This window comes from Gavia stellata, chromosome 1, assembly GCF_030936135.1.
Source record: "Gavia stellata isolate bGavSte3 chromosome 1, bGavSte3.hap2, whole genome shotgun sequence".
Lineage (NCBI taxonomy): Eukaryota > Metazoa > Chordata > Aves > Gaviiformes > Gaviidae > Gavia > Gavia stellata.
In genome coordinates this window covers 86144695-86172454 of record NC_082594.1, presented here as the reverse complement: position 1 = coordinate 86172454, position 27760 = coordinate 86144695, and the positions used below count along the sequence as shown (strand labels likewise).

The following is a 27760-nucleotide window of genomic DNA, read 5'->3' as shown; positions in this document are numbered from 1 at the left end:
GTCACTGGGCACCACTGAAAAGAGACTGGCCCCATCCTCCTGGCACCCACCCCTTAAGTACTTACAAGCATTGATAAGATCCCCCCTCAGTCTTCTCTTCCCCAGAATAAAAAGACCCAAGTCCCTCAGCCTTTCTTCATAAGAAAGATGTACCAGTAGCCCTTTGCTGTCCCCTCTTCAGCAGCTCCCTGTCCTTCTTGAACCGGGGAGCCCAGAACTGGACACAGTACTCCAGATGCGGCCTCAGCAGGGCAGAGTAGAGGGGGAGGATAACCTCCCTCGACCTGCTTGCCACACTCTTCTGGATGCACCCCAGGCTGCCATTGGCCTTCTTGGCCACAAGGGCCCATTGGTGGCTCATGGTCATCCTGTTGTCCACCAGGACTCCCAGGTCCCTTTCCACAGAGCCGCTTTCCAGCAGTCAGCCCCTAACCTGTGCTGATGCTTGGGGTTATTCCTCCCCAGGTGCAGTACCCTACACTTGCCTTTGTTGAATTTCATAAGGTTCCTCTTTGCCCAACTCTCCATCCAGCCTGTCCAGGTCACGCTGAATGGCAGCACAGCCTTCTGGTGTGTCAGCCACTCCTCCCAGTTTTGTGTCATCAGCAAACTTGCTGAGGGCACACTCCATCCCTTCATCCAGATCATTGATGAATATATTGATCAGGACTGGACCCAGTACTGACCCCTGCGGAACACCAGTTGTTACAGACCTCCAGCTAGACTCTGTGCCACTAATCACAACCCTCTGAGATGTATCTATCATCCAGTTTTCAATCCACCCCACTGTCCATTCTTCTAACCCACACTTCCTAAGCTTGCCTGTGAGGAGGATGTGAGAGACGGTGTCGAAAGCCTTGCTGAAGTCAAGGTAGACAACATTCACTGTCCTCCCCTCATCTATCCACCCAGTTATGCCATCGTAGAAGGCTATCAGATTGGTCAGACATGACTTCCCCTTGGTGAATCCATGTCGACTACTTCTGATAACCTTCTTTTCCTCCAGATGCTTTGAGATGATGCCCAGAATGAACTGTTCCATCATCTTTCCAGGGATGGAGGTGAGGCTGACTGGTCTGTAGTTTCCTGGGTCTTCCTTCTTGCCCTTTTCAAAGACTGGAGTGACACTGGCTTTCCTCCAGGCCTCAGGCACCTCGCCTGTTCTCCAGGACCTTTCAAAGATGACGGTGAGTGGCCCAGCAATGACTTTTGCCAGTTGCCGCAGCACTCGTGAGTGCATCCCACCAGGACGCGTGGACTTGTGGCTGTCCAGTTTACTTAATTGGTCTCTAACTTGATCCTCCTCAACCAAGGGAAAGTCTTCTTTCTTCCAGTTACCTCCAAAGTCTGGGACTCCTGAGGGCTGGCCAGAGCAGTAAAGACTGAAGCAAAGAAGGCATTGAGTAACTCTGCCTTCTCTGCATCATCTGTCACCATGGCACCTGTCTCATTCAACAGCACGCCCATATTTTCTCTAGTTTTCCTTTTGCCTCCGATGTACTTGAAGAAACCCTTTCTGTTGACCTTGACATCCCTTGCCAGGTTTAATTCCGCGGAGGCCTTGGCTTTCTTCATTTCATCCCTGCGTACTCTGATGGCATCCTTGTAATCTTCCCAAGTGGTCAGTTCCTTCTTCCACGTACTGTAAACTTCCTTCTTCCACTTGAGCTTTTTCAGAAGCTTCCTGCTCAGCCACGTGGGTCTCCTGCTTCCCTTGCCTGATTTCTTGCTCTTAGGGATACACCGATCCTGTGCTTGGAGGAAGTCGGACTTAAACATCATCCAGCTCTCCTGAGCCTCCTTACCCTCTAGAGCCCTAATCCATGTGATTTCTCCAAGCAGTTTCTTGAAGAGATCACAGTTAGTCCTCCTGAAGTCCAAGTTTGCAATCCTACTTGTTGTTTTGTGCATACTGCACATGATCCTAAACTCCATCTTCTCATGATCACTACAGCCAAGGCTGCCCCCAACCTTAATGTCCTCCACCAGTCCCTCTTTGTTTTTCAGTACTAGGTCCAGTAGTACACCTCTCCTTGTTGGCTCCTCCACCACCTGAGTCAAAAAGTTATCATCAATACACTGAAGGAACCTCTTGGACTGTACATGCCTGGCTGTGTAGCCTTCCCAGCAGATATCAGCGTGATTGAAGTCTCCCATGAGAACCAAGGCCTGTGATTGTGAGGTGACTCTCAGCTGTCTGTAGAAGGCCTCATTCCTTGCTTCTCTTTATAGACTATCATGAATATAGAATGATACAGTTAGTTTATTGGTGCGGGGACAATGATTCACCCACGTCTTTGTAGAGAAAATATACAATTAATCTGCTTCATGGCCCAAATGAAGTACAAATGAGATCATGGGACTTACGCTCGTTCTCTGTGCAAGGATGGTTTCCACACTGGATCCCCAGGAAATGCAATGATCTGCTGTATATAAGGAAAAATATTGAAAAACTGCATTATGGATATTCTTAAGACAGTAAGGCATGCATGTGCACACTGAAATACCGTTCACATAAGTACGTTTGTATAATCATATCAACTACTGCTGAGTACAATAATGTTAGCAATGTGGGTTTGTACTGCAACTGTGAAATATTCTGCTCTCTCTTTCTTCTCCCCCTACCCTCCCCACCCCGCCCCAAATCACCTCAACATGTTTAGTGCAACATGGATGGGTAGTAGTGAACTTAGAAGCTTCAGATGGATCTCTTCATCCTGCACCAGCCAGTGGAATGCATTCAGCCTTTGTCGGCTGTGTCTCAGTTACCTTTAATGGATGTGAAGATTTAAAACAAAGGGCTTGGAGCCTGTTTTTAAAACTTGCATTGAAGACTAATATTTTCATTGCTTTTCTCATATGAATAATATAATAAAATTAGGTTCTATTGCATTTAAGAGTTTTGCAGTAACCAGTTTGTTTTATTTTCACAAAACTACACAAGGTGGCAGGACATAAAACTAAGCAGTTTTTCTTTCTCACCATAAGACAAAATGCTACTTTCTTTCAAGTGCTCTTTGCAAAGAGTGCTACTGGTACCAACTACCCGTATAGCCCTTACACTAAATGAATAGCTTAAAATACCTGCCAAAACTTTGCAGTATTTCAGTTCTTCTATACAGTGAGATGTGAGCTCTTGACTCTTCTCTGCAGGTATCGCAAAGGATTTGAACTCCAGTCAACACTGTATTCTGGAATTAACCTTGCAGTTTTACTACTTGTTGCAGGACAACAGTTTGAAAGCTCAATGGAGCTGAGAAAAATAGGTAAATATCCACACACAGTGCCACAGACAAGTTTTCTGCCTCTCTCCTTATGAAGAAAACAAAATGCTTATAGTGATGGGTTGCATAGACAGAAAGGCAGTTCAGGCTTTTTAGTGGCAGCTCCTGGATGGCAGGCTAAAACACAGGGATCTTGAAGGACCATTTTTCTCCTTGTTGCCTTGGAGCAGCTTTCTAGTAACTTAGCCCATCTAAAGGGTCCCAGAGATGGGAGAGGAACAAGGAAGGACCAGCTTCAGCACCATCCATAAACTGCCTTTACTGCACAACAGAGATTATCCCATTCCATAGCCAACGGGGACAAAGACAGGAAGTGGCAGAGTGGGGCCCAGCTCTCCTCAGGGATGCCAGGGAAGGATCCACAGCGTTTCTGTTGTCCCTGAACTGAGACATCCACAGGAAGTATTGCCTGGACAGCAACTAGTCTACCTAGATTCACATCTTCCATGTAGGTGCTAAAACCCACCACTATATATCTGTAAAGAAATCATACTATAGAAGCAGATGTAGAGTTCTTCCTAGAAAGATAATAGTTGAAAATTATATTTGGAATCAGATCATGTCTGAAACATATACTTGAACCTTAAAGGGGAAGAATGCAAAGGTGGCTTTAAATCATTCTCCTGACCTTAATCTGGGATGGACTTGCGTAAGCCTCTAGCCATTGAGCTCTTGCAGTAGATGCAGATCTTGAGGACACAGAGATACACAGCTTACACTGAGAATCAGGAGGCAGATAGCCCCCCAGACAGATAGCACAAGAGGTTTTTCAACACTGTGTGTGGTAGGAGTTCTGACTGTCTGAACTGTATTGGGGATGTTATTTGCAGACCCAGCCTGTATGTTGGGCATTGATTTTTTTCTGGGGAAAACGTGCTCCACTTTATTTTTATCACTAATGCTTAATCAAGTCTTATTAGTCTTTTACTGATAGATTTGTCAGTAAAACTCCCTTATTAATGTTTTACTGACATAAAAATATGTTATTTAATTGAAATTTTACAGGTGTACGGTTAAACAGTTTATTGGGAAGAAAAGGAAGCCTAGAAAAAATGAACAATTACTGGGATGTGGGACAGTTCTTCAGTGTGAGCATGCTGGCTAATGATGTTGGTAAAGCAGTACAAGCAGCAGAGAAACTTTTTAAGCTGAAACCTCCAGTGTGGTATGTGGCAGAAGGCTGTAGCTCAAGCACCCAACTATGGGGAAATAGAAAAATTTAAAAAATCTTGTAGTCACTTGGATAACTTAACTGGATTTTTCCATCTTAGATTGCTTGTAACTCTGACTTTATACTCTGTTCTTTTATTTTGGGATGGAAGGGGGAAGGTAAGAAATGAAGTTACTCATTATTGTTAGGTTTATATCCCATTGAAGCACATCTTTTATAATAAAGAATTTGGAAATTAGTGATGATTCCTTGTGAAAGAATTACGAAAAGATTGTGCAACCATTCTTTTCAGAGTTTAGCTAGCTGCTGCTTCCCTCCCTCGCCATCTTCTAGCTCATAATATCCTCTCTAATCACCATGTAACTACTCACATAACTATACCCTTTTGCTAAAAGATATTGTTCATGGACATCCATGTGAGCTTATGACTTAAGGTTTAGACTAAACTTGCTATTCTTTCCAGAAATCTATAAAAAACAACACAATCATTTCCATTCTGGTAGCTTTTAAAGTACATTTAATTTTGCAGTTAATTTTTTGGATGTGTAAGTCAGTTAAGTGGTTTTAGAATCTGGTCAGATTTTGTTCTTTCTCTTTTAACTCACTAATTCAATACATTCTAGGTACTTGAAATCATTAGTTCAGAATCTGATGTTAATTCAACGTTTCAAGAAACTCACCATAGAACATTCTCCTAGACAAGAAAGATTGACTTTCTGGCTGGATATAATTTTTGAGGCAACAAAAGAAACAACAAATGGACTGAGATTTCCAGTAAGATGTTATGTCCAAACAAGTTTTGTATGTCTTATGTTTCTGGATAGGATATAACAAGAATGAGAAGACTCTAAACACAATACTTACATACTTAACTGCCTATTATTTCATTGCATGAACCAAACCCCTGTATTCTGCTAATCTTTAGCTTATAAAAAACATTTAACCCACCACCCTAAAAGCATTCTAAGAAATACGTTTAAGTCTCCTACAACAAATTGTGATGATGCTGTTCTGGTGTACATAGGAACACAGCCCCTTCCTGCCTTGTCTTGCCCTTCTCTCTCCCCCTGGAAATTTTCTAGGCCTTTGAGATTACCCATTGTCTATATCAGAGCATCTGAAGATACTGTTGTGTACTAGCTGCTGGTTTATTAAGGAAAAATATTCTCTCTCTTCAGGTTTTGGTGATAGAACCAACGAAAGTCTACCAGCCTGCATATGTTTCAGTCAACAATGAAACAGATGAGAGATCTCTCTCTTTGTGGCATGTCTCTCCCACTGAAATGGTAAAACTACCAGCAGATGTGTTTCATGTATTCTGATTCATTGTGCTTAAAGTCACTTTTTTACAAGTAGATTTTGGAGCACTGTACAATAATTTATAGGTTCCTACATTTCTGTGAAGCACAAGCCTCAATGTCTCTTTTGTGCAGATATGAAAGTTGACTTTTTACAGAGAGAGTAAAAGGAGGGACTGTGATTAGAACTCAAGTGTTTTTGACCTCTAGTTCAGATTTCACTTGTCTTGACAGCTTGGGTTATTTGGTCTGCTCATAGTATTTCTTATTAGAATTGTGTGATTTTTATTAAGATGCAACTCAAAGCTAGATATAAAGTAAAGATAAAGCCCAGTATTGTGTTTAATGTCTTAGAAATTTTAAAGTTTTACAATTATAAGATTAGAAACTAGAAAAAATGGCAGCCTGTGACAAATAAGTGTGAAGAGATGAAATATTTGGTGTCTTGGATTATTGGTTAAAGCACAAGAGATTAGGAAAGGAGTAGGCACAGTTATGGACAGTGTAATCTCTTAAAAGTAAGAAATAATTTCAGTTTCACATTGAAAGACTTGAAATCTAGAATGTATTTCACCACCCCTTCTTAATATCAGAACAACGTAGATGGAGAATAGGCTAAAAATGTGGAGGCAAACTGTGGAAAAGTAGTATGAGAAGACCACATAATTATCTGGATCTGTGAACTTCTTTTCTAGTACACTGTTCTACTTCACTACTTCAAGTGAATGTGTCTGACACAACTTTGCTTTATGGAACAAATTCTTGGTGCATATCTGGCAGTGCTAAATAAGATCCAGCTATTAGCTAGAGATTTATGGAGGGCTATGGTCCTAGGCACAGGCTGTCCTTCCTCTGTTTTGCCTCCAGTGTGCGCCCTGGGCCAAAGCTGTTGGCTCAGTACCTCTTAGGAAGATGCATGAAATTTCTTTTCCCTTTGAGCCTAGATAAGAGTAGGGCATAGTCTGCTCCATGTTTAATATGAAATGTTCATGTATTGAGTCAAAGCATAATGTTTGGTAAATTGTACTTCAAGATTTATTCTTCAAATTTAGTTTTACATGAGGAAATGCGGCCTTTACTTCCACCCTGTGCCATTTGTATTAATTTTTCCTCAAGTGAGTAAAACAGCAATGTATGGCCTTTCTTTACCTATACGTCAATCTTACTTGAAATTTGTGGGGAAAGAAAGAAAGAAAGGACAAGAGGCATGTTGAAAAAACTTTATTTTGTTTACCATGCCGTGACTTTGTTTTCAATAGTAAGTCAAGGTTAAACTGTGGTTGATTATAGCTCATTGTTCTTTACAGAAACAGATTCACGAATGGAATTTTACAGCTTCTTCCATTAGGGGAATAAGGTTGGTATGTCAGAAAACACTTAAGTGATTTTTTGTTTATGTTTTATATTTCTCTTAAGTGGGAAATCTGGATTCTGCCTTAAATATCTGCTTTGAATTGCCTGTTACAAAAGCTTGTTCTGTTCCTTGAAATGACATCACAGAAGTTTGCCTTTCCATGCGTGAGCAGAGCTGTACATTTCTCATAGGAATAGTCATCTAAGGGGGGCGTGTGTATTCTCTGGTAGACTTCCCTGTTTTCAATCGTGTACCTGCTTTTTATATATTTTTCTAATTTTTTCAGTGAAGTTATTGCCATCTCTGCATTTAAAAACATGGAGGGCAGAAGGAAAGAAGACGCCTTAGCTATTCTTTCTTCCTTCCATAAGTGAAAGAACAGGATTTTTTCCTTTAAGAAAAGGAAACCATGGTATCTATTTTCTGTTTGGAATTCCGAAATGCTTCTGATATGGCTCTATCTAAAAACCTACTAGCTAAAACTTGGATTATTAGAGCAATGTTAAATGAGGCATGGACACAGTTTGTGTTAAGGAAAGAATTATTGAGCTGGAAGGAGACTGCTAGTGGAGTTTCTCAAGGACTAGCCTTTAAATAGTTAAAGTATTTCCATTTTGTGATGCCTAGATTAATGGAAACACTAGTCACAAGTAAATGGGTCCAAACATTAGTGCAAAAGATGATCAGAATGTTATATAGAAAGAACAGGATTGTTCTGAGAACTGAAAGGATAGTAAAGGATCACATTTGGTATTAACAACTGCAAAATGAATGACTACATTTAGAAGCTAGCTTATATATCTTAAGTTGGGCTACTTTGCTGCTGGAAAGGGGAGAGGCAGAGCGCCAGGAAACAAAATGAAACCTACCTGTACAGCCTGGCAGTGCATCTATGGCATTCTTGCTCTCTGCATTATACAGGCTGTAGCTAAGAACCAGAGGAGCCGTACGCACAGGGAACGTGAGGTGGGCTTTTGCCTTCTCTCTGCGTTCATGAGTCACTGTGTTCTAGGGATGTAAATGGCTGTTGACTGGGGCCACTTGTTGTGAGTGCATAAGCTTAAGTCCTTGAAAAACTTTCTGATTCAACTACAAGAAAAAATTCAGATACCTAATAAGTTCTGTAGTTCTCAAAGCAGAGGGCTTCTGGGCTGTGATTTTGACCATAAGCACCTAAGTTTTAGGTCCCAAGTTTGTCTTCTCTGAACTTGTATAATTTGCTTAAGCAAATAAGCTCAGTAAAAAAGTATTTCTCTGAATAAGGTGAGTGGTGATTGCTATGAAAGCCTACAATTGTGAATTTGGACGTAGATTCTACCGTAACTTCAGTATTTTCTTCTAAAAGAAGCAGGTGTTGGTTTAAATGAATTCGATGTGGTATTTTATTCTACTACTCCAATGCAATGTGAGTGGATGTGAAGTTGTCATTACTGAACTCTGTGGAGCTGACTGAGCATAACTCAGCATAATCTTTCTGAAACACATTAATTACCTTCAGTCAACACATTGCACAGAAATTAATCTTTGAGAAAGATAACTTTTAATTAAATGTAAGCAAGCAATTCATTTGCTTTGATTCTTAATCACTGCTGGGGATTACAAAGCTCAAAGAGGCAATCTTAAACTTAGTGGAATTAGATGTTTGTTTTGTATGTGACAACTTACAATTGCTATACTTTTGAAATTGCATTATTTTTAGTAAAAAAAAAATAGTGGTCTCAGTTAACTTACACTCTATGAAAACCCTTAACTTGTATTTATGCTAATCACTTCATCTTATATACCACATGCGTTACGCTGTATATAATACAGTATTGTTATTTAGATACTGTCTTGTCTATCCTATATTTGCCCTTGGAAGAATCATCTTGCTTTGTCGCTTAGTTCTCATGTCAGGTAGGTGTTAATCTGCCTTGCTAGACTAGAAATTGCTATACCAGAATGAAGCTACAGAATGGTGTAGTGTATTTTCACACCTTTCTGAAAAAATCTTCTGGAAAACTTCTAACTTTTTGGAACATTTGTCCATGTAGCCTTTAATGATGCTACAGCAAGTTGGTCTTGTAACATTCTGCAACTTTACTATAGTCTACTGTCACGTATTTTAACTAACTGGCTCAGCAGAGGCTAAGCAAATTCTGAGAGGTTGACACAAACAGATCAGGCAAGAATCTAATCAATTTTATTAATTAAATGCACAAAAATTATGAGAATACCTTTACATGCATAAAAACTTGGCATTTATGTAGAATAATACTGAAGTGCAAGTGTTTGGAATAAGAGGTCAATTCCTAGATTTACTTTCATATTAATATTATGTTTTATGGCCTCTTCACTTTTCGCTTCAATGCATTTAGATTGGATGTATGTGACACTGGCAAGACACGATATGCAATAAATAATTACTTTTTCAGAATTATTGCTGCAGTTTGGAGTAAATATTGGTCATGCTGAAACTTGCTTATCAGTATTAAGACCATAAAAAGTATATAGTGTGAAGGATCTGCCACACTGTAGGTATTACTCAGTTCAGTTTTACTGTAGGAGTAATAGAATTATAAAAACCAGAAGTACTTGTCAACCTTAAAAGAAAGGCTTTCCTGATAGCTAGATTAGTGTCAAAGCAATTCATTTTCCATAGAGATGTCATCAAACACCAAGAAATCTGATGGAACTGTGCAAAAATGGAAGGGGAGGTGAGCAACAAACAAACCTCAAAACACTTAAGATAAACGAGTATTTTACCAAAGTAAGCAGTAGCTTAATCATTTATCAAATTGGAGATAGGATTATAGAACATATAAATCAACTCAAAGCTTCTAGTTGTAAGGAAAGGAAAATAAACATAATTGCATAATGCCTCTCTGAGATAATTAACTGTGAAAAAGGTGTTTGCTAAGTATTCATAATTCAAAAAAATTAACTCCTCCTTGCTCTATTTCTTCTTATAGTTACAGCCAAAATAATATTTTCTTAATGTGAATTTTATAGCATTTCCAAGTTTGATGAACGATGTTGTTTTCTTTATGTCCATGACAACTCTGACGACTTTCAGATCTACTTTTCTACAGAAATGCAATGTAGTAGGTGAGTTCAGTTTGTGTGGGTATTGCATGTGAGATCTATGTCCTAAATATAATTGATTTAGTAAAGATTGAAAGCTGGCATTTTTGCTTAAAAAACTAATTATATAATTAGTCACTCTTTTTTTTTTTTTTTTTTTAAATGAAGAAGCCATGACCTAAACTCAGTGATATTTAAGGTAATGAGAGCAATGTCCTGTTAAACTTGGTGGCTGGTTCTGATCGTTTTACCTACAAGCCATGAAATCTGAGAAAAAGCTAAAGTAGCTTATTCTAATTTATAACTATTCTCTTCTGTGTCTTGGCCATGTCATGTAAGGTACTATATTGGTTTAGGTTCCCTTATGTACCTGTTCGGTTTGATTTAAGTAAGAGCAACTAGATGTAATAGAAATTTCTAGCTTATATTGTGTCACAGATATCTGTTACTCTTTGCGCCTGTATTTGAATATTTTCTGACGATCTGTTGTCTCTAAAGAGTAAGCATGCTAACTGAATTTCAGGCCTAAATCTTTACAGACCAAATTCTTCCTGGGGACTGATATTTGGCATATAAACCTTCTGAACGAAGTAGGAGTGATTTGTTAATACACTCAATATTTGGAGTTGGATGGTATATTTATTTTTCTTGCAATAATTATTATTTATGTATTACATGGAATGAACTCAGGTTAAAGAAAATTATTAGCTCTGCAGAGTGCAGTGCATAAAATATAGGAAACACTAAAGTTAATGTTACCTGCTTAACCTTAATTTGGCATTGCAATTTATGTGTTATGAAACATGGTCACATTTTTTATGCCTTATTCAATGCACAGCAGGAGTCTGTTCCAGAGATACGTGTCTATTAGTCAGTGAAAGAGATTTTAATATTTTATAACAATTTTTAATTGTTAAAAGTAATTGTTAACTATTAATTATAGAATTTGAAAAAAAGTGAGTGGCTCAGACAGGAAACTGCAGAAAAAGATGGTCTTGTACTTAAGGATCTCTATCCCAGATAATTAAAGGAAATTAGTTAAAACTCTGTTCTTCAAAACATATTACTACTTTTATATTCTTGGCTTTCTGGATGCCTGACTAGAAACCACAAAATCTGATTTTCAGACATACTGAGTAATCACACTTGCAACCAAAGTCCATAGGAACATTTAAATTAAACTGAAGGTAATAGAATACTCATCACTACACAGAAAGAGAAACACCCAATATGATGTCGCAAATTTAGCACTACTGAATTGAACCATTGAAAAACAATACTTCATTTTTTAATACCTCAACTTTTTCTCTAATTACATTTGTAAAGACAAAGCCATACTAAGCAGTTTCCATCAAAGTGTACAGCAAAAATATTTGAGTTGGATCTATGATGATTTTACTATGTAATTACAATAACAAGCAAGTATTGGGTTCTGCTACAGCAAATAATATAATTTTATAAATAATTAGGCTTTTCAGTGTGTGTTTGATGTTATTCCTCATTTAAAATAAGATAAACATGGAGAAAGTAAGTAATGAAAGAAACCTATGAACATGCTAGTCAGTTTATTAGCTTGAAAGCAAAGCCCACCTTGTGAAGAATCTGTTTAATCTCCTTCCAAAAGAATATTTTTCTTTGATTCTGTGCTATTTATTGCTTTTTTAGATTCTGTGGGTTGGTGAAAGAAATTTTGTCTGATGCAGTTGGCAGTACTTTGGAACTAGAAGGAGAAATAGATGGAGACACATTGGAGGTATGTCAAGGATAAAAGATCCAAGAACTTTGAAACTTGTTCTCCATCTTCCCTGCACTTCCATATCAGTATACTAGAAAGCTAATAAATAGCATTTAAACTCCTTAATTGTATATGAAATTTCAACTCTTATAAAACTATTTGTACACGAGAGTTGCATTCATTTGAAAAAAACCGTTTTTAATGAAGTGAGACTGTTACTACTGTAAACTGTATAAAACCCTAATGAAGGGTGTTACTGATCTTGTATTTATGTTGCAAACAATCTATAGATGAGAATCATCTGATATCAGCTGGCTTAAGTGGATAAAAAAGATAAGATATTAAATAAATTCTAGGAAAAAGCCATTTAGCAAAGGGACTACAGTTTTTCTAGCTGGTACCTGATACTATTCCAGGTAATTTCATTTGACAGGCTTTTTCTGTCAGAGATTTGCAGATATTTAGCATTAGATTAATCCATTGTGCTTTTTACTTATCACTGAAACATCCATGTTGGGAACCTAGTAGCTGTAGGCTTTCTTTATAATCAGTATAGAGGGGAAAAAAAAAAAAAACTTGGAAAAGATTATTCACATTTTATGTGGGCTCAGGTTAGGGTAGGTGAATCCATGTCTTCGTAAGACATACTGCCTCATAGCAAAAGTCCAGATTTGTAGCACTATGTACATATCCTGTGCTTCTGCTTATTTGTTTCAATATCTGAAAAGCCAACATAAAAAGTAGGTTGTAACTTTTATTTGTGGTCAGGCAAATCCAGTCAATCCAGTTAATGAGTGTAAAAACCCTACTGTGGTCTCATTGAGCTGGGTATCTTTCTTACTGTGTCTTATTCCAGCAATTCTCTTACACTTATGATTCAGAGCAGGTCTTTATTGATAGTGAACCTTTTGTAGTACCTGAGGATTAAGAAAGCAGAAGACCCTCTACTGTACTGTTGAATGTATTTGCATATGGTGGGGAAGATGAGTTTTTGCACTGAAGTTTGTGCATAGTGGCCACAGAATTCTCTCTTCAAGTGAAAAGGACAAGATATGCACATCTATTAAGCCCAGGTTAATACATACATCTGTGGTCTCGGCATAGGGTCAGGGCTCTGCCTTGACAAAGACAGGGTATTACCTATAGCTGCAGATTTTACATTGCATACTTATGGGCTTAGCTAATAGCAGGGCAGTCTCTAAACAACACAGTCTATTCAACTGTATAATAGTCTCTCAGAGGAAGTGAGCTCACCTTGGCTTGAACCTTTTAAAAACTGAACTGGAAAACACTTGAGAATGCACAGCAGGAAGCAATCCTGCATGAATCAATGACATACAGAATGACTACAGAAATTAATTTTAAATCTTTAAGCTATATTGTTCTACATATCTTGAAGTTTTCATAATTATCACCTTGTGCTTACTGTCTTAGGTCAGGTCATTAAAACAGAAATGAAGATACAGAAGGGGAGGATTAATTTGTCTACCTTATAAATGAGCTAAGACACTTAATGTCTTTCTGCAGCTTGTGATCTTGCATTTAAGAAGAGACAGCATAAAAAATGCAGCTTTGTATGGTCTTGATGGGCTTGACAAGCACAGAGAAAGCAGAAGTTGTCACCGTTAATAACAACTGTTTATATTTGGGGAAGAGGAAGAAATAACCTTGAGCACACTTTGGGTGAAGAAAATCTGATTTCAGTCAGAATTCTTATAAGAATATTGTCCCAAGGGGTTGTATATTTTGAATTGCAGTATTATTTGAAAGCAACTACAGTTTCGTTCTACAGCTAACAAGGATTTGGAAGGAGACTGAGTGTGGCAGTCCTTTCTACCTTAGGGTATTCGCTTTTGGATATTGATATTGAAGAAGTTCCTATAAGGGTACCTGCTTTACCCCAAATAGGGTATCCTAGAGATCAGACTCAGCCCTACCACATTCATACTGAAGGTCAGCTATGAACACTTGTTTACTCATACCTAATGGTTGAATTGCACATCCAGTGGATCACATATTCAGACTTTTGGCAACCAGCAGTGATTTATTCAATCTTCGTAGCTGTTGGAAAGAGAGGAGGCAAATGTAAAGTGGCATCAAGTATATACAAGTCTATTAAACTGTCCACTAACTGGCATTGAACTATAAATCTCAACAATTTTCATGTATCATAGGACCCAGACTAGAGAACATAGGTTTCTCCACAGTAATTACAGAGTTGGCTTAGGACCAGTCTGTTGCAGATAGGGTTGCTGTCAATCTTAAATTCTGCAATGTGACTGCTGTCTTTTTTCTGCACAGTTTTATATCATATGATAGCTGTGAAAGCTGGATATGCTCCCACCAAAGAACCTGACAAGTTTTACATATGGCATTTTGGGTCAGTTATGCCTATCATATAACAAGATTATGTTATGAACCGTGAAGTGCTGAAACATGGAAAATGAAACTGTACTAAAACTGTGCTAAGTTAAGTTTAGTTTCACTGAGCGGAATATGCTGTTAGGATAAACAACAGATGGTTTATCTTTAGCACCTGCCATACAGCAGCCATCTTTGCTGAGGTGAAGAGGGGGGGGAATGTCAGTGACACATGGCCATTGCAATACCAGAGCTGCAATACGAACTGGGAAGACACTTCAAAGAAATAGATCTCAAGACTGCATTCTGTATGAGAGACATTTATTGGAAGAAGCAGAAAAACTGATCATTGACAGACATGTCAATAGTTATGGCCATTGTAAAAAGGTTTGTTGGTTTTTTTTTAATAGAGAATTCATATGAAGCCACAGAGAATACCCTGCAGTTTTCCCATATGGGACATCCTCTTGGATTTGGGACGATACTAGGGGAGGTCTGTGTACTCCTGATAATATCTGAGCCTATGAAACTGACCAAACTCTTTGCAAAAGTGCTTTTTTAATGTCCTTTATCAGTTCCCTGATTTGAATCAGGGGTGTGCTGCTTAACCCAATTTCCATAACAAATTTGGTTTTATTTAGTGTCTGGGATGTACTTTCATTAAGCATCACTCCTCAGTAGGCTTTTTCATTGACCTTTGTAGCAGGAGAGCTCTTGTGATAAGATCACCATATTGGACAAGACCATGAGGTGGTGTAAATTAGTGTAGCTTTACCAAAGTCAGTGTACCAGCACTGACTTATTCAGCTGGCAGTGGAAACCACCACTTCATATATTTAATCATCCTTGGAGAAGATGGGCAGTTTTTTTCACCTTTTGGAAAAGCTCATAATGAGGGGAATATGGCAGAAATGAATTTTGCTGTGGCTAAGCCCAAATGAGCGTTCATGGTCTTAAAACAGTGTCCACCCACTGTAATGAGACTGTCACTTTTATCTGTTTATTAAACCATTGGTTTCGAAATTATAGGTTATATTCCATACATTTACATATTCTGAAGGCTCTGTTAGCAATTCTTAGAGATGGTACCTGAATGCGTTCTTTTGACAGCACTGTTTCATTGAATTTGGTTTAATGCTGTGTTCCTTGTTTGGGTGAATGCATCTCGAAGTTGGTTAGGGAAGATTGTTTTGTAACGTAAGTAGCATGGAAATTTTACAAGTTGTATAATGCACCAGGCTGTTGGGTAACCTGCCTTGCTACAGCTGTACTGCAGTAACTACTCTGTGCTGTACTAACTCAGTATAGTACACAACTGTTGTTAAAGCTCTCTGTAATGTCAAATGTTAGTGATAACAATTTCTGTGCTGCTTTGTTTATCTTTTCTGCTTGCAGTATGAATATGATTATGATGAGAATGGCGACAGGGTAGTTCTAGGGAAAGGTACTTATGGAATAGTTTATGCTGGAAGAGACCTTAGCAATCAGGTCCGAATAGCCATCAAAGAAATACCAGAGAGAGACAGCAGGTAAGACCTAGTTTATTGTTATATATACTTTGCTAATGAAACTGCAGTTGTTTGCTGAAAACTTTGCTGTTCTTAGAATATGTTTTATGTGGTTAGTTTATAAAATCCAAGTATACTAAAATTCAATTATTATTTCCTCCTACTAGTCACCAGTACCCTTTTCAGAATAAAGACTTTTTATTTTTTTTAAAAGATATGATATATGCCATAAATAATACAGTTTGATAATTCATATGTATGTCATAAATTCTAGAATAAGACATATTTGGGGTTTTAAGTTGCAGTTGTATCTCATTTGTATTCTTTTGGGGGAGTTGGAAAAGCATAAAAGGAATTTTGGAGGCAAAGACAGTACTATGTAATGATACAGAAGAAAGGCATGTATAAATTTTTTGAGGGCATGTTTTTCCTTGACAGTTCTTCTGAGATCTACCTCTGTAGTTTTTCTGAATAGGCAGCCAGTCACACTGCATTTTGAGGTCGTGGACAAGATGTTTGCTGAGAATTGGATCAGTATCCCTAAAATCCATTCTGTTTGCAAAGTAGCATTTAACCTTTTCCTGCATGATGAGATACTCGTAGATTTTTTTTTTCCTCTTTTTTCTTTTTTCTTCTATTTTCTTTTTTTCTCTTTTTTTTCTCTTTTCTTTTTCTTTTTTTTTTTTCTTTAATAGGTATTCTCAACCTCTTCATGAAGAGATAGCACTGCATAAATATTTAAAGCATCGGAACATTGTCCAGTATCTTGGATCAGTTTCAGAAAATGGATACATTAAGATTTTTATGGAGCAGGTGCCAGGAGGTTTGTATCATTCTGAGCTTAGTCTCTCAAAGGAATCAAAAGCAGTTGAGACTCTAAATTTAATGAAAGTAAATACATGTGCACTTAATATGTTTGTGCACTGTATATGGCTTTTTATTGAGACATTAACTACAGGTGGCATTCTTTTCATATAAAGAATAGATTTGAAGTGTATAGGTCCCAGTACCCTCTCCCCTTTCTGTAATAATTATAAACCTAAAGAAAAGTAATTAAAAGTATTTCGTGTCAAATACTCATGTGTTATAAAACAGTGGAGTTAGAGCTCATAGTCTATTTAGCCTGAGCCTCTGAATGATGACTGGAGATTTTTGTTTGGAGCTTTTTTGAGCAGTAACACTGACTGAGCAATTATTTTGTAACTGCTATATACAAAGCACTGCTATTTCCTAGGTAGATTAGAGATGAAAGTTATATGCTTCCCTTGGTCATAATTTCCAGTTTTGCTCCTCTAGCCTTCTTTACATTTTAAGATGTGAAGTCCCTCTATATCATCTCTAGGTTATATTTCCATCTCCCTTTTGCTATTTGCTCTTCAGTGTCAAGTATGTGTCAGAATGAGTGTTAAATTCTTATAATTTGCAAAAATAAAAATGGGAAGAAGAAAACCAGGGAAAAAAGTTCAGGTTTTCTAGGGAAGGTCCAGACACAAACATTCAAAGTGTAATTAAATACATCTGGGGCATAAGGAAGTTCTTTATTTTTTGAATTCCCATGACCTTCTCACCTGAAAGCTGAGACATGCTGACATGTATGATGCATGCAGATGTGATGAGTTTATATCAACACTTCCACTTGTCTTCCTGCACTTGCTAAAAGTATCAACTGGTGTTGTTCACATACCTTTTTTTTCCTGTTCATATATGCACAGCAGAGTGTGCTGTGATTAGTTGCTGATGTCAAGATATTATTGAACCAATTCAGATATTTTAAACTCTGCAGCCAGTCTTAAAAAGGAACCAGCTGTTCAGATTATGCAAGATTCTTTGAGGAAACTTCACTTTAGAAAGCTGGACTGAAAACCGCTTTAGCTGAATTTGTCTGTCATTAAGTAAATCCACTGCATTTAGTTTATTATGAGCAGAAAAAGCAAAACTGTCTTTATTTTGCTTCATGATTAAAATATTTGTGTTATTTAAAAAAAGATTAGATTTATTAAAAGTAGGGGAAGTGTGGATGACCTGTTTCCTATTCGGAACATCCATTACTTCATTTCTTTCAGGAGCTTTCTTTCCTCTGTCTCTGAATATTTCCCGAAGTTAATCCTGTATTTGCAAGGAAAAGACTCTCCTTTTTTCTTCTCCCCTCCCCACCATGAGTAAATCAGCTTCTCTTCGCCCATGCATGTGGTTCATGAAGTGTAGTGTATAACACCATACAGTGTTACCTTCAGTCTTTATGTCATTAAAGGCTAAATGGTTGCTAGTCCTAGTCTTAACAGTTGTTAGACTGAAGCGAGGGAGATGCATCCAGCCCTGTTGTAACATTTATTCCCGTGATGGAGGTGGAAGCTGAGCTGACAAGAAAGAAATAGCCAGTCAAGAGCAGCAGCAAATTATTTGCTTTGAGGGATCTAGGAAGAATTTGGCTTCCTTATAGGTACTACATTTCTCTTGTATTAGGATATTGAGCAAAGGCTTAATCCAGACTTAAATGTTTCATGTTGATTTGGGAATTTTGCTATCTTGATACACTTTGTTCTTAACTCTTGTAGGCAGCCTTTCAGCTCTCCTAAGATCTAAATGGGGCCCAATGAAAGAACCTACAATTAAATTTTATACCAAGCAGATTCTGGAAGGCCTTAAGTATCTCCATGAGAACCAGATTGTACACAGAGATATAAAGGTAAATTTTCCTTTAGTGTGTCCTGTGTGATTTGCTTTTTATCTTATTTACTTCAGTTAGTTTTATGCTAACCTGAAGTAGAATTTTTAATAGGATTTCATGGAAGCTTAAAACAAAAGGAAAGAATAAAACAACTGCTTCTCCCTGGTGCTCCTTGAAAATTCCTTTGTAGAAAGGTGTATTACAAAGATAACCACAAACTTGAAGGAGTATTGAGATTGGGATTTGGAATCTGTGCTCATCTGTCTCCCTTCCCGTCTCCCTCTTTCTCTGTCTCATCCAAACCACAGGGGGATAATGTTTTGGTGAACACCTATAGTGGTGTGGTAAAGATATCTGATTTTGGTACTTCCAAACGGCTGGCAGGAATCAATCCATGCACCGAAACATTTACAGGTAAGACTAATTTAGGAGTGTTTATAAGGGTTTTGATGATAGATTTAGAGTTAGAGCCAAGAGGCTCTTTGGATTTGTGATGAAAACACAGTTAGGTGTCTATTTTCAGGGAAGAGGAAATGAGATTGTGATCACCACAAACACAGGCTTGCTATCTTTTTTTTTTTAATGTAATTTTCTTCCATTTTACTTTTTTTTTTAACTTCTTAAGTGTGATGGGGTAATAGTTTTTCTTCTAAGTGTTTTTCGTTAAGTAGCAATTGATTTGTTGCAATTACATCTGGAAACACTTGAATACAGCAACTTTTTCATTTAATAATCTTGATATTAGTAACTCACGCATGCACACTTTCTTGAAGTATGTCTAAAAGTGCAGAAAACCAAACAGAAACTTATAAATACTTTCAGTTTTGAGGCATTAATTATAAAAGCCAACCAACTGGCTAACTTGGTGTTATCAGCAGTAAAAAGAACAGTTTGCATGAAAATACTAGGCTGGTATGTTACAGAAAGGCTTTCATATACAACAAGGTAGTAAAAACTTGCAATATTCAGGGAAAACAAAATCTGCTGAGTAACGGCTGAAACTCCTCATTGAAAAATGAATATACTGTCACATAATTACTCAATTCTTATATCAGTAGAGATCTAGGTAACATGATGTTTTCACTTGTTATATGGCCATATGCATAGGCTGATAGCACAAATCACAAGCCTCATATTGGCCGTCAGTTTAAGTAAATGGTACACAGACACAGACATCAGTCATGTGTGGAAGACAGAAGACAACAACCTCCATTTACATCATAATCAAGGCTTCCCAGTACCTGTCTGGTGGTGAGTCTACAGTTCCTCCAACTTTCTTACAAAGGAAGCCATGAAATTAAAATTTTTAAGGTTCAGAAATAACTTACTTTTCTAAGCTTTTGTTACTCATTACTAGTAAACCTTGTGAATTGGAAACTGGACCCATATTACATCATGATCTGAACACAGCATATGATGTCTGCATCAATATCTCACAAGATCAACATCTCATCAGGTGCAGGCATTTGAAACAAATCTATTTCCTGCAAAGCTTTAAAGACTTTAGTTAGAAACAAATTAAGTTAGGAGTCCTTTAAAGAGAAGAAAAAAAAAATTATTATTTGTCCAGTTTGAATAATAAATGCAGCATTCGAATGTTTTGTTTAGAATGAAGAGCTACAAGAAGCAATCTCTTCAGTTTATAGACGCTACATCAAATAGATACATAAATGACGGTATGTCTGAACAGAGCTGGTTAAATGCTGGAGTCTGAAGCATTCCATTAAGAAGTTGCACTATTTTTCCAAACAAATTATTCAACAATTTTTTTTTCATGAATCATCTTGCTTATGCAACTGGATGAATAATTCTCAAATGCATACAGGTGTCTTGTGGTATCTGGAAAAGAATATTTTGTTAGACTGGTTCAATACAGTCACACTCCACGGGAAAGAGATGCACTACCAAGTGGTGTGGTGTATAGCTATACTGTGCTTCTCATTTCTACAGGATATTGTGGAAACTTTAACTATATAAAGCAGTTCAGTAAGGTTAAAGATGAAGTCATGGAAAGAATACCCTTTTGCAGCTGCTAAAAGTGATAGTCAAACTTTTAATTTTGGCCCAGAAAGTCACTATTATGGCTGGAACAGATACTAGAGGAAAATCACTCTGTCTTTGCCTGTGTTCTACATACACTTCAGTGGATTTTTAGTAACTGTTTGTTATTAGAGATGATATACGCAGAAATAGTATCTGAAAAAAAATCACCATACTGTAATAAAAGAAGGTAAATCTTTCCTTGTGCCCTTCTTTGTTCCCTTGCATGTTTGCTGCCCTGTTTGTGCCTCAGAGATGTAATTTACCATGAGAATAAATATTTTACTTAAGTTCTCATTTTGGATTTAAAATCAGTAAGCAGGTAGCTATAGCCCAGAGGGTCTTAAAAGCTCTCTTGCAATTTGTTTTGTTCCTTAACTCAGTACATAAACTCTGCAGATTTTAGACATTATGTAATACAATTACATGATTGAAGAATTAGACTTCTAGTGGTTTAAACGTTATATCCCTCCATTCAAGACACACAGCCTGAGGGCAGAGCTGTGGCTTGAACTTTTGTTCTACAGCAGTCATATTTAATGAACATAGTAACATCCAATCACTTTTATCTTCACCAGACGTCCTTTACTTAATAGTTCACAGCTTTACCACAGTGTAATTTCATTGCATTCTTAAGAAGAAAAGTAATTTAATTTAAAGATGTTCTAACAGAGCTGGTAGGAATTCATGTGTAGGAAGTACCATAGTGTTTGAAACATTCAGAACATCTATAGGTTTCCATTGTTGGTGTGGGCTGTCTTGCTGTAAAGACCTTTTGTTAGCTGTGTTAGTATATTATTGAATATCAGTGATTCCAAATTGACCATCTTTTATTTCATTTTTAATTTTGCTTTTGTTCATCAGTACTATAACTGGTATTATAGTTGGGTTGTCTACCAGCAAACTTTAGAGTCATTCAAGTTCACCTGTTAACAGCCAACTACAGGCTTAGGCAGGGTCTTATATTGCCATAAAAGCTTATATCTATAGCTTTGGAAGTGAAAAAAAAATTATTTCTTTGATTTTTTTTTTTTTCCCCCCCTTGGATGTCAGAAATCCCAAGCACATCCAAAGACTTTCTGGAATTGCAATTTATGATGGGTTCCCTTATTTTTTTACTCATTATGTAATTGATTTACCTTGATTACAGCTTTGATTGTTTTTGTGTAAAACTTCAGGGTTTTTTTTTTAATTTTTATCTTTATTTTATATTTACAAAAATAGCTTTTCAAACTAACTTTTTGAAATTCCCTGTCACTAGTGTTCTCATTATAGGAGTAAACATATGAAAAATTATTCTTATGAAGACTATCTGTCACTTTGCAGGTTTTCATCACCTCTTACATGCATAATCTTTACAACTTAGTGTCTGCAAAAATTGTTTGATAGAATTTTACATTCTGAGGAAGCATTTGGATTATGATGTGGTGAATATACTTTCAGCAGTTTGAAGCCTTGTATTAGAATGGGGGGAAAAAGATAGTTTATAGAAAAGATGGTAAAACATAAGTTCCTGTCTAGTTTTCAGTGCTGATATTGGAAATCAAGTATTTTGGCTATATTGGTTGCATTTGACAATTTTTGGGCTGCTTAGTGGTGTGTTAATTTCTTCTTTAACAAGAATGAAGACTATAACACTTGATTATTGGTTTTGTCCTGACCAGGAACCTTGCAGTACATGGCTCCAGAAATCATTGATAAAGGACCGCGAGGATACGGCGCACCAGCTGATATCTGGTCACTAGGTTGTACTATTATTGAAATGGCAACAGGCAAACCTCCATTTCACGAACTAGGGGAGCCTCAAGCAGCAATGTTTAAAGTAAGTACAGCTTTTTTTCTATAAAGTTTATGAATTTTCAAATACTAACTTATTTTTTTAATATTAATTTAATTGGTAGTAACCTTTTGTTACATGAGTTGTTTTGCACGAAGCCACAGTCTGACCTGTGTTCTTAATTCACACTGAATGATCCTCTCTGCTCTAAGCTCTAGGGGGTAATAATTTATTTTTGTACTGGAAATAGGTCATGACTCAGAGCAGCAACCTGAAAAATGACTGAAGACTTATGAAAACTAATATTCTCTACCCTCTCACTTCTATCATCTCCTGCTCTTGGTTTATGATTTCCTTCTTGGCAACCAGTCTCTCCAATGATGACAACCAAGTTATTTCTGCTCCTTTAAGTCTTTTTTTATAAGCCTCCCTCCCAGAGGATCTGTTTGCCTTGTCTTTCAAAGACCCAGTCTCTGCAACATGGTAGGAAGTGATGGTGAAAGGGAGCGGGGGGCTAACTTTCCTGGATTTCTGGTATGTACTGGAAGAGTAAAATACTCTGTATTTTACATCCTAAGTCCCTTGGATCAAAGCTACCTCCTTGGTAAACTGTTGCCTCTAGTACTTTATTTCTCTTAGTGTACTTTATTTCTCTTAGTGTATCTGTTTTCAAATGCACAAATTACCACTTGAGAAGAGAATGCTTCAGCTGGTTTTGATAATAAATGTATTTGAAAAAAGGTTACTTGTTCTAACTCTAAAACTAACAGTAGTATAAAAGCTATTATATGATAATGTGTCAAATATGCAGACAGAAAATTTTTGGTTCTTCCACTGGCTTGCAATAGACCTTTACTAAAGTACTTAAGTTTTCATTTATGCTTCAGAGTCCTCATTCTTATAATGGGGAAAATATCATATCCATAACTCAGAAAACTGCTTTAAACTATCAATATTTTTAATTTTTTTGTGTATGTTGTTCAAGGTCACTGTGTGAGCATTAGTATAATTATTACTGGAACCATGGTAGCAAAATCAGATCTTTATCGGTAAGTATAGCAAACTGGGCTGCAATTCAGCATGGCACGTAATGCCATGCGTCATACTAGGCCTGTGAGTTGTCCCATGCACCACAGCTAAAAGGCAAAGAAAGGAATGGTTATGGGTTTTGACGTAGTTATTTCAACAGTGTAATATGTCACCTTAGCGCTACCGATTTGTGACACTACCTCAAAAGAAGCTGCCTTGGGTGAACATGGTTTGGTTCACTAAAGCTTTCCTGAGGGAGCCGTGGAAAGAGGCTGTTTGCCAGATTGTTGTAAATGTCAGATGTGGTTCTGTCGGCAGATGCCTTTTCGTCTTACGTGTCCGGCACGTAGTTGAACTGTTCAGTGAGTTACATGTCTTATTTTTCAGTAGGGTTTATAGAACTGCCAGGAAGCACTGGTGCAGTTCTGCGTGCTTGATGAGCTCTGCACAGGCTCACAAGGTGAGCTCTGGCAGGATTGTGCATGTCCCTATGTCCTGCCCATAAGCATCTCCAGGCCACAGAGCTGTGTTCTGAAGTCTCAGAATTGGCATTTTTTAAAATGAATTTCTTGCCCTTCTCTCATCAAGGATGTGGCAGAGTTTTTAGCATTGTTATTGCAGACTGTGTTAATGTGCTACAGTCAAGCATTTCTTTTTGTTTTCTGTTTCTTGGCTCTGATGGGACTTGCTTGGAACTGCTTCTTGCTGGGCACCATAAATTGCAAACTGTGGTTTCTTTTTGCTGTGTAATAAAAGTAAGCAAGCTGGAAGCTAGGTTTGAAGCCAGGAATGAAGCAGGCCAACTGGGCAGGCATGTAAAAACAGGCCTGGAAAACTTGAGGTATTGAACTTGGGGTCCACACCTCCACATGTGCACACTCTGTCATGCATAGGGCAGGTGAGGAGAAGGAAGGTCTGAGTCTGACTGTGAAGTCAGCATAGAGATTGCAAATGATCAAAGAGTTGGACGAAGTAGAGAAATGGAGGCTAGAGGAAACAGAACTGGAAATAATTCCTGGATGAGTGTACATTATCTGGTATTTCATGTATGAGCACAGTATGTGTGCTTCTGTGTGAAAGGAGTGCAAACAAATGACATTGAATGGAGATAAAGTAAACTAAGGTTGCCGCAGAGTTTCAGGATGCTTGCGACAAAACTTATTCTCCTTGAACCACAGAGATAAAGATAAGATCAGAGACATGCATTCAAATTTCCTCGTCCTGGTTTGGACTGTCCTGGGTTTTGTTTAGTGTGTAAGGGTATAACCTGGCACTAGAGTGCTATCAGCTTGTGACACTGCCCCAGCTGAAGCTGGCTGTGCGAGCCTGTGCCCGGAGTGCACAAGGAGGAGTGGGCTGACCATAGAGACAGACGTGTCAAGAGGTGTTGTCAGAGCACAGCAAGCAGGTGTCTGTCTTCTCTTTGTGCTCCAAACCAAAAATCTTGCTAGGCTGATGTTTTGAAGTGGTGAAACTGTAGAGCCCATTTATAAAGCACTGTCCAAAATATGCATGGGATTTTACAAATCAGATAAAGATGCTACATCAGACAAGATAAATGTTGTATCCTGCCAAAAGGACATAACACCAATTTATTTATTTATTTATTAAATTTATTTATTATATACATCAATTTAATCGCAGAAGTTAGCAAGTTGTGTATAATAAAAATGTTACATGCAGGAAATACTGAGTTTTGAATGTGCTTAGAGTCATGGTTCAGAAGGGCTTAATACTTTATTAGCATTTCATATTCTGCGCTGTCCTTCAAACAGAAGCATGACTGCTCTGCATTTTTTGCTTCAGCTTGCATTGAAGCTGAACCACTATTGTGAGTGCCTAATGGTGCCACACTGTGTTAATGCGGTTGTATAACGAGATTATTTAAACAACTCTTCATTTTAGCCAGCAGCTGGCACTTGTTTAACTGCTGGGCTACTGTCTCCCTTGTGGCCACTATCTTTCTGCTTGTTCTCCAGAGCCTGTTTTATGTAAAGATGCTGAGACTACAAGCCGTAATCTTACCAGATACTCGCCATAGAGTGCACACGTTACACAACTCTCGCTTCAAATCATCTGTGCCAGAATGGCATTAAAGAATAAGAAGGGGGTGAGGGAGCTGGAAAAATCACCAGGGAGCAACCTGTAAAAGCATGTTTTTTATTACTTAAAGAAAGAGTGGGGGGGTCTAGTTAAACCTTTGGACATCATGTGATTTTCCGTTAAGTAACACTGAAAGGCTATGGAAGACATCTGGCCTGAGTGCTGGGGGTGGTGACAAGGTCTGGCAAGGTCATTGTGAGCATTTGTACAAGGAAATTTGGCAGCGGCAGAGGTAGAACAGGTGCAGGCCCCAGGCAGTTGGTGCTGGAGGAGGAAGTTATTCCTGTTCCTGGTCGTGAATGTGCTGGAGGAGTCAGCAACGGAGAGACACAGTAGGGGCAGGGGTGATGGGAAGCATATGCACTAGCTGGAGGGACTGCAGTTCTCAGTGCTGGTAGGAGAAGCAGCATTTGAAGCATTTTATATGGATAATGTCCAGATCCCAAGATTGCCTGAAGGTCGATGGTTGGATAGATCCATAATTTGACATTTGTGTAATACCACATGGACATTCACAGAATCACTAAGGTTGGAAAAGACCTATAAGATCATCAAGTCCAACCATCAACCAAAAAACACCACCATGCCCATTAAACCATGTCCCACGATGCCACGTCCACACGTTCCTTGAACACCTCCAGTGAGGGTGACTCCACCACTTCCCTGGGCAGCCTATTCCAATGCTTCACCACTCTCTCAGCAAAGAAATTTTTCCTAATATCCAGACTAAGCCTCCCCTGGCGCAACTTGAGGCCATTTCCTCTTGTCCTGACACTAGTCACTTGGGAGAAGAGACCAGCACCCACCTCTCTGCAACCCCCTTGCAGGTAATTATAGAGAACAATAAAATCTCCCCTCAGCCTCCTCTTCTCCAGACTGAACAACCCCAGTTCCCTCAGCCGCTCCTCATAAGGCTTGTGCTCCAGACCCCTCACCAGCTTCATTGCCCTTCTCTGGACATGCTCCAGCACCTCAATGTCCTTCTTGTAGTGAGGGGCCCCAAAACTGAACACAGTATTTGAGGTGCGGCCTCACCAGCACCGAGTACAGGGGCACGATCACCTCCCTACTCCTGCTGGCCATGCTCTTTCTGATACAGGCCAGGATGCCGTTGGCCTTCTTGGCCACCTGGGCACACTGCTGGCTCATATTCAGCCGGCTGTCGACCAACACCCCCAGGTCCTTTTCTGCGGAGGACCTTTCCAGCCACTCGTCCCCAAGCCTGTAGCGTTGCATGGGGTTGTTGTGGCCAAAGCGCAGGACCCGGCGCTTGGCCTTGTTGAACCTCATACAATTGGCCTCGGCCCATCAATCCAGCCTGTCCAGATCCCTCTGCAGAGCCTTCCTACCCTCGAGCAGATCAACACTCCCGCCCAACTTGGTGTCATCTGCAAACTTGCTGAGGGGGCACTCAATCCCCTCATCCAGATCATCGATAAAGATATTAAACAAGACCGGCCCCAAAACTGAGCGCTGGGGGACTCCGTTTGTGACCGGCCGCCAACTGGATTTCATTCCATTCACCACAACTCTCTGGGCTCGGCCGTCCAGCCAGTTTTTTACCCAGAGAAGAGTGCACCTGTCTAAAGCACGAGTCGCCAGCTTCTCCAGGAGAATACTGTTGGAGACAGTGTCGAAGGCTTTACTAAAGTCCAGGTAGACAACATCCACAGCCTTTCCCTCATCCACTAGGCAGGTCACCTGGTCATAGAAGGAGATCAGGTTGGTCAAGCAGGACCTGTCTTTCATGAACCCATGCTGGCTGGGTCTGATCCCTTGGTTGTCCTGCACGTGCCCTGTGAGCGCCCTCAAGATGAGCTTCTCCATAATCTTCCCCGGCACCGAGGTCAGGCTGACAGGCCTGTAGTTCCCCGGATCCTCCTTCCGGCCCTTCTTGTAGATGGGCGTCACGTTGGCAAGCCTCCAGTAGTCTGGACCTCCCCTGTTAACCAGGACTGTTGATAAATAATGGAGAGTGGCTTGGCAAGCTGCTCCACCAGCTCCCTCAGTACCCTTGGGTGGATCCCTTCAGGCCCCATAGACTTGGGGGTGTCCAGGTGGCATAGCAGGTCGTTAACTGTTTCCTCCTGGATTATGGGGAGTTTATTTTGCTCTCCATCCTTGTCTTCCAGCTCAGGGAGCTGGATTCCCTGAGGATACATGGTCTGGCTATTAAAGACTGAGGCAAAGAAGACATTAAGTACCTCAGCCTTTTCCTCATCCTTCGTGAAAACATTCCCTCCCGCATCCAGTAAAGGATGGACATTCTCCTTGGCTCTCTTTTTGTTGTTAATGTATTTATAGAAGCATTTTTTGTTATCCCTTAAGACCATGGCCAGATTGAGCTCTAGCTGGGCTTTTGCCTTTCT

At 38.8% G+C, this 27760-nt stretch overlaps 1 protein-coding gene across 1 annotated transcript in view; it reads left to right on the top strand.

Moving 5' to 3' along the window:
• The window catches only part of MAP3K15 (mitogen-activated protein kinase kinase kinase 15), a 98154-nt gene that overhangs the window by 58694 nt on the left and 11700 nt on the right, over nt 1-27760 (top strand). The window contains exons 9-20 of the mRNA XM_059820202.1: nt 3154-3266; nt 4290-4449; nt 5079-5229; nt 5634-5741; nt 7061-7110; nt 10099-10194; nt 11836-11923; nt 15662-15795; nt 16470-16597; nt 18330-18460; nt 18751-18856; nt 22147-22304. Of these exons, the coding sequence (XP_059676185.1) occupies nt 3154-3266; nt 4290-4449; nt 5079-5229; nt 5634-5741; nt 7061-7110; nt 10099-10194; nt 11836-11923; nt 15662-15795; nt 16470-16597; nt 18330-18460; nt 18751-18856; nt 22147-22304 (1423 nt within the window). The remainder of the gene's footprint in view (nt 1-3153; nt 3267-4289; nt 4450-5078; nt 5230-5633; nt 5742-7060; nt 7111-10098; nt 10195-11835; nt 11924-15661; nt 15796-16469; nt 16598-18329; nt 18461-18750; nt 18857-22146; nt 22305-27760) is intronic.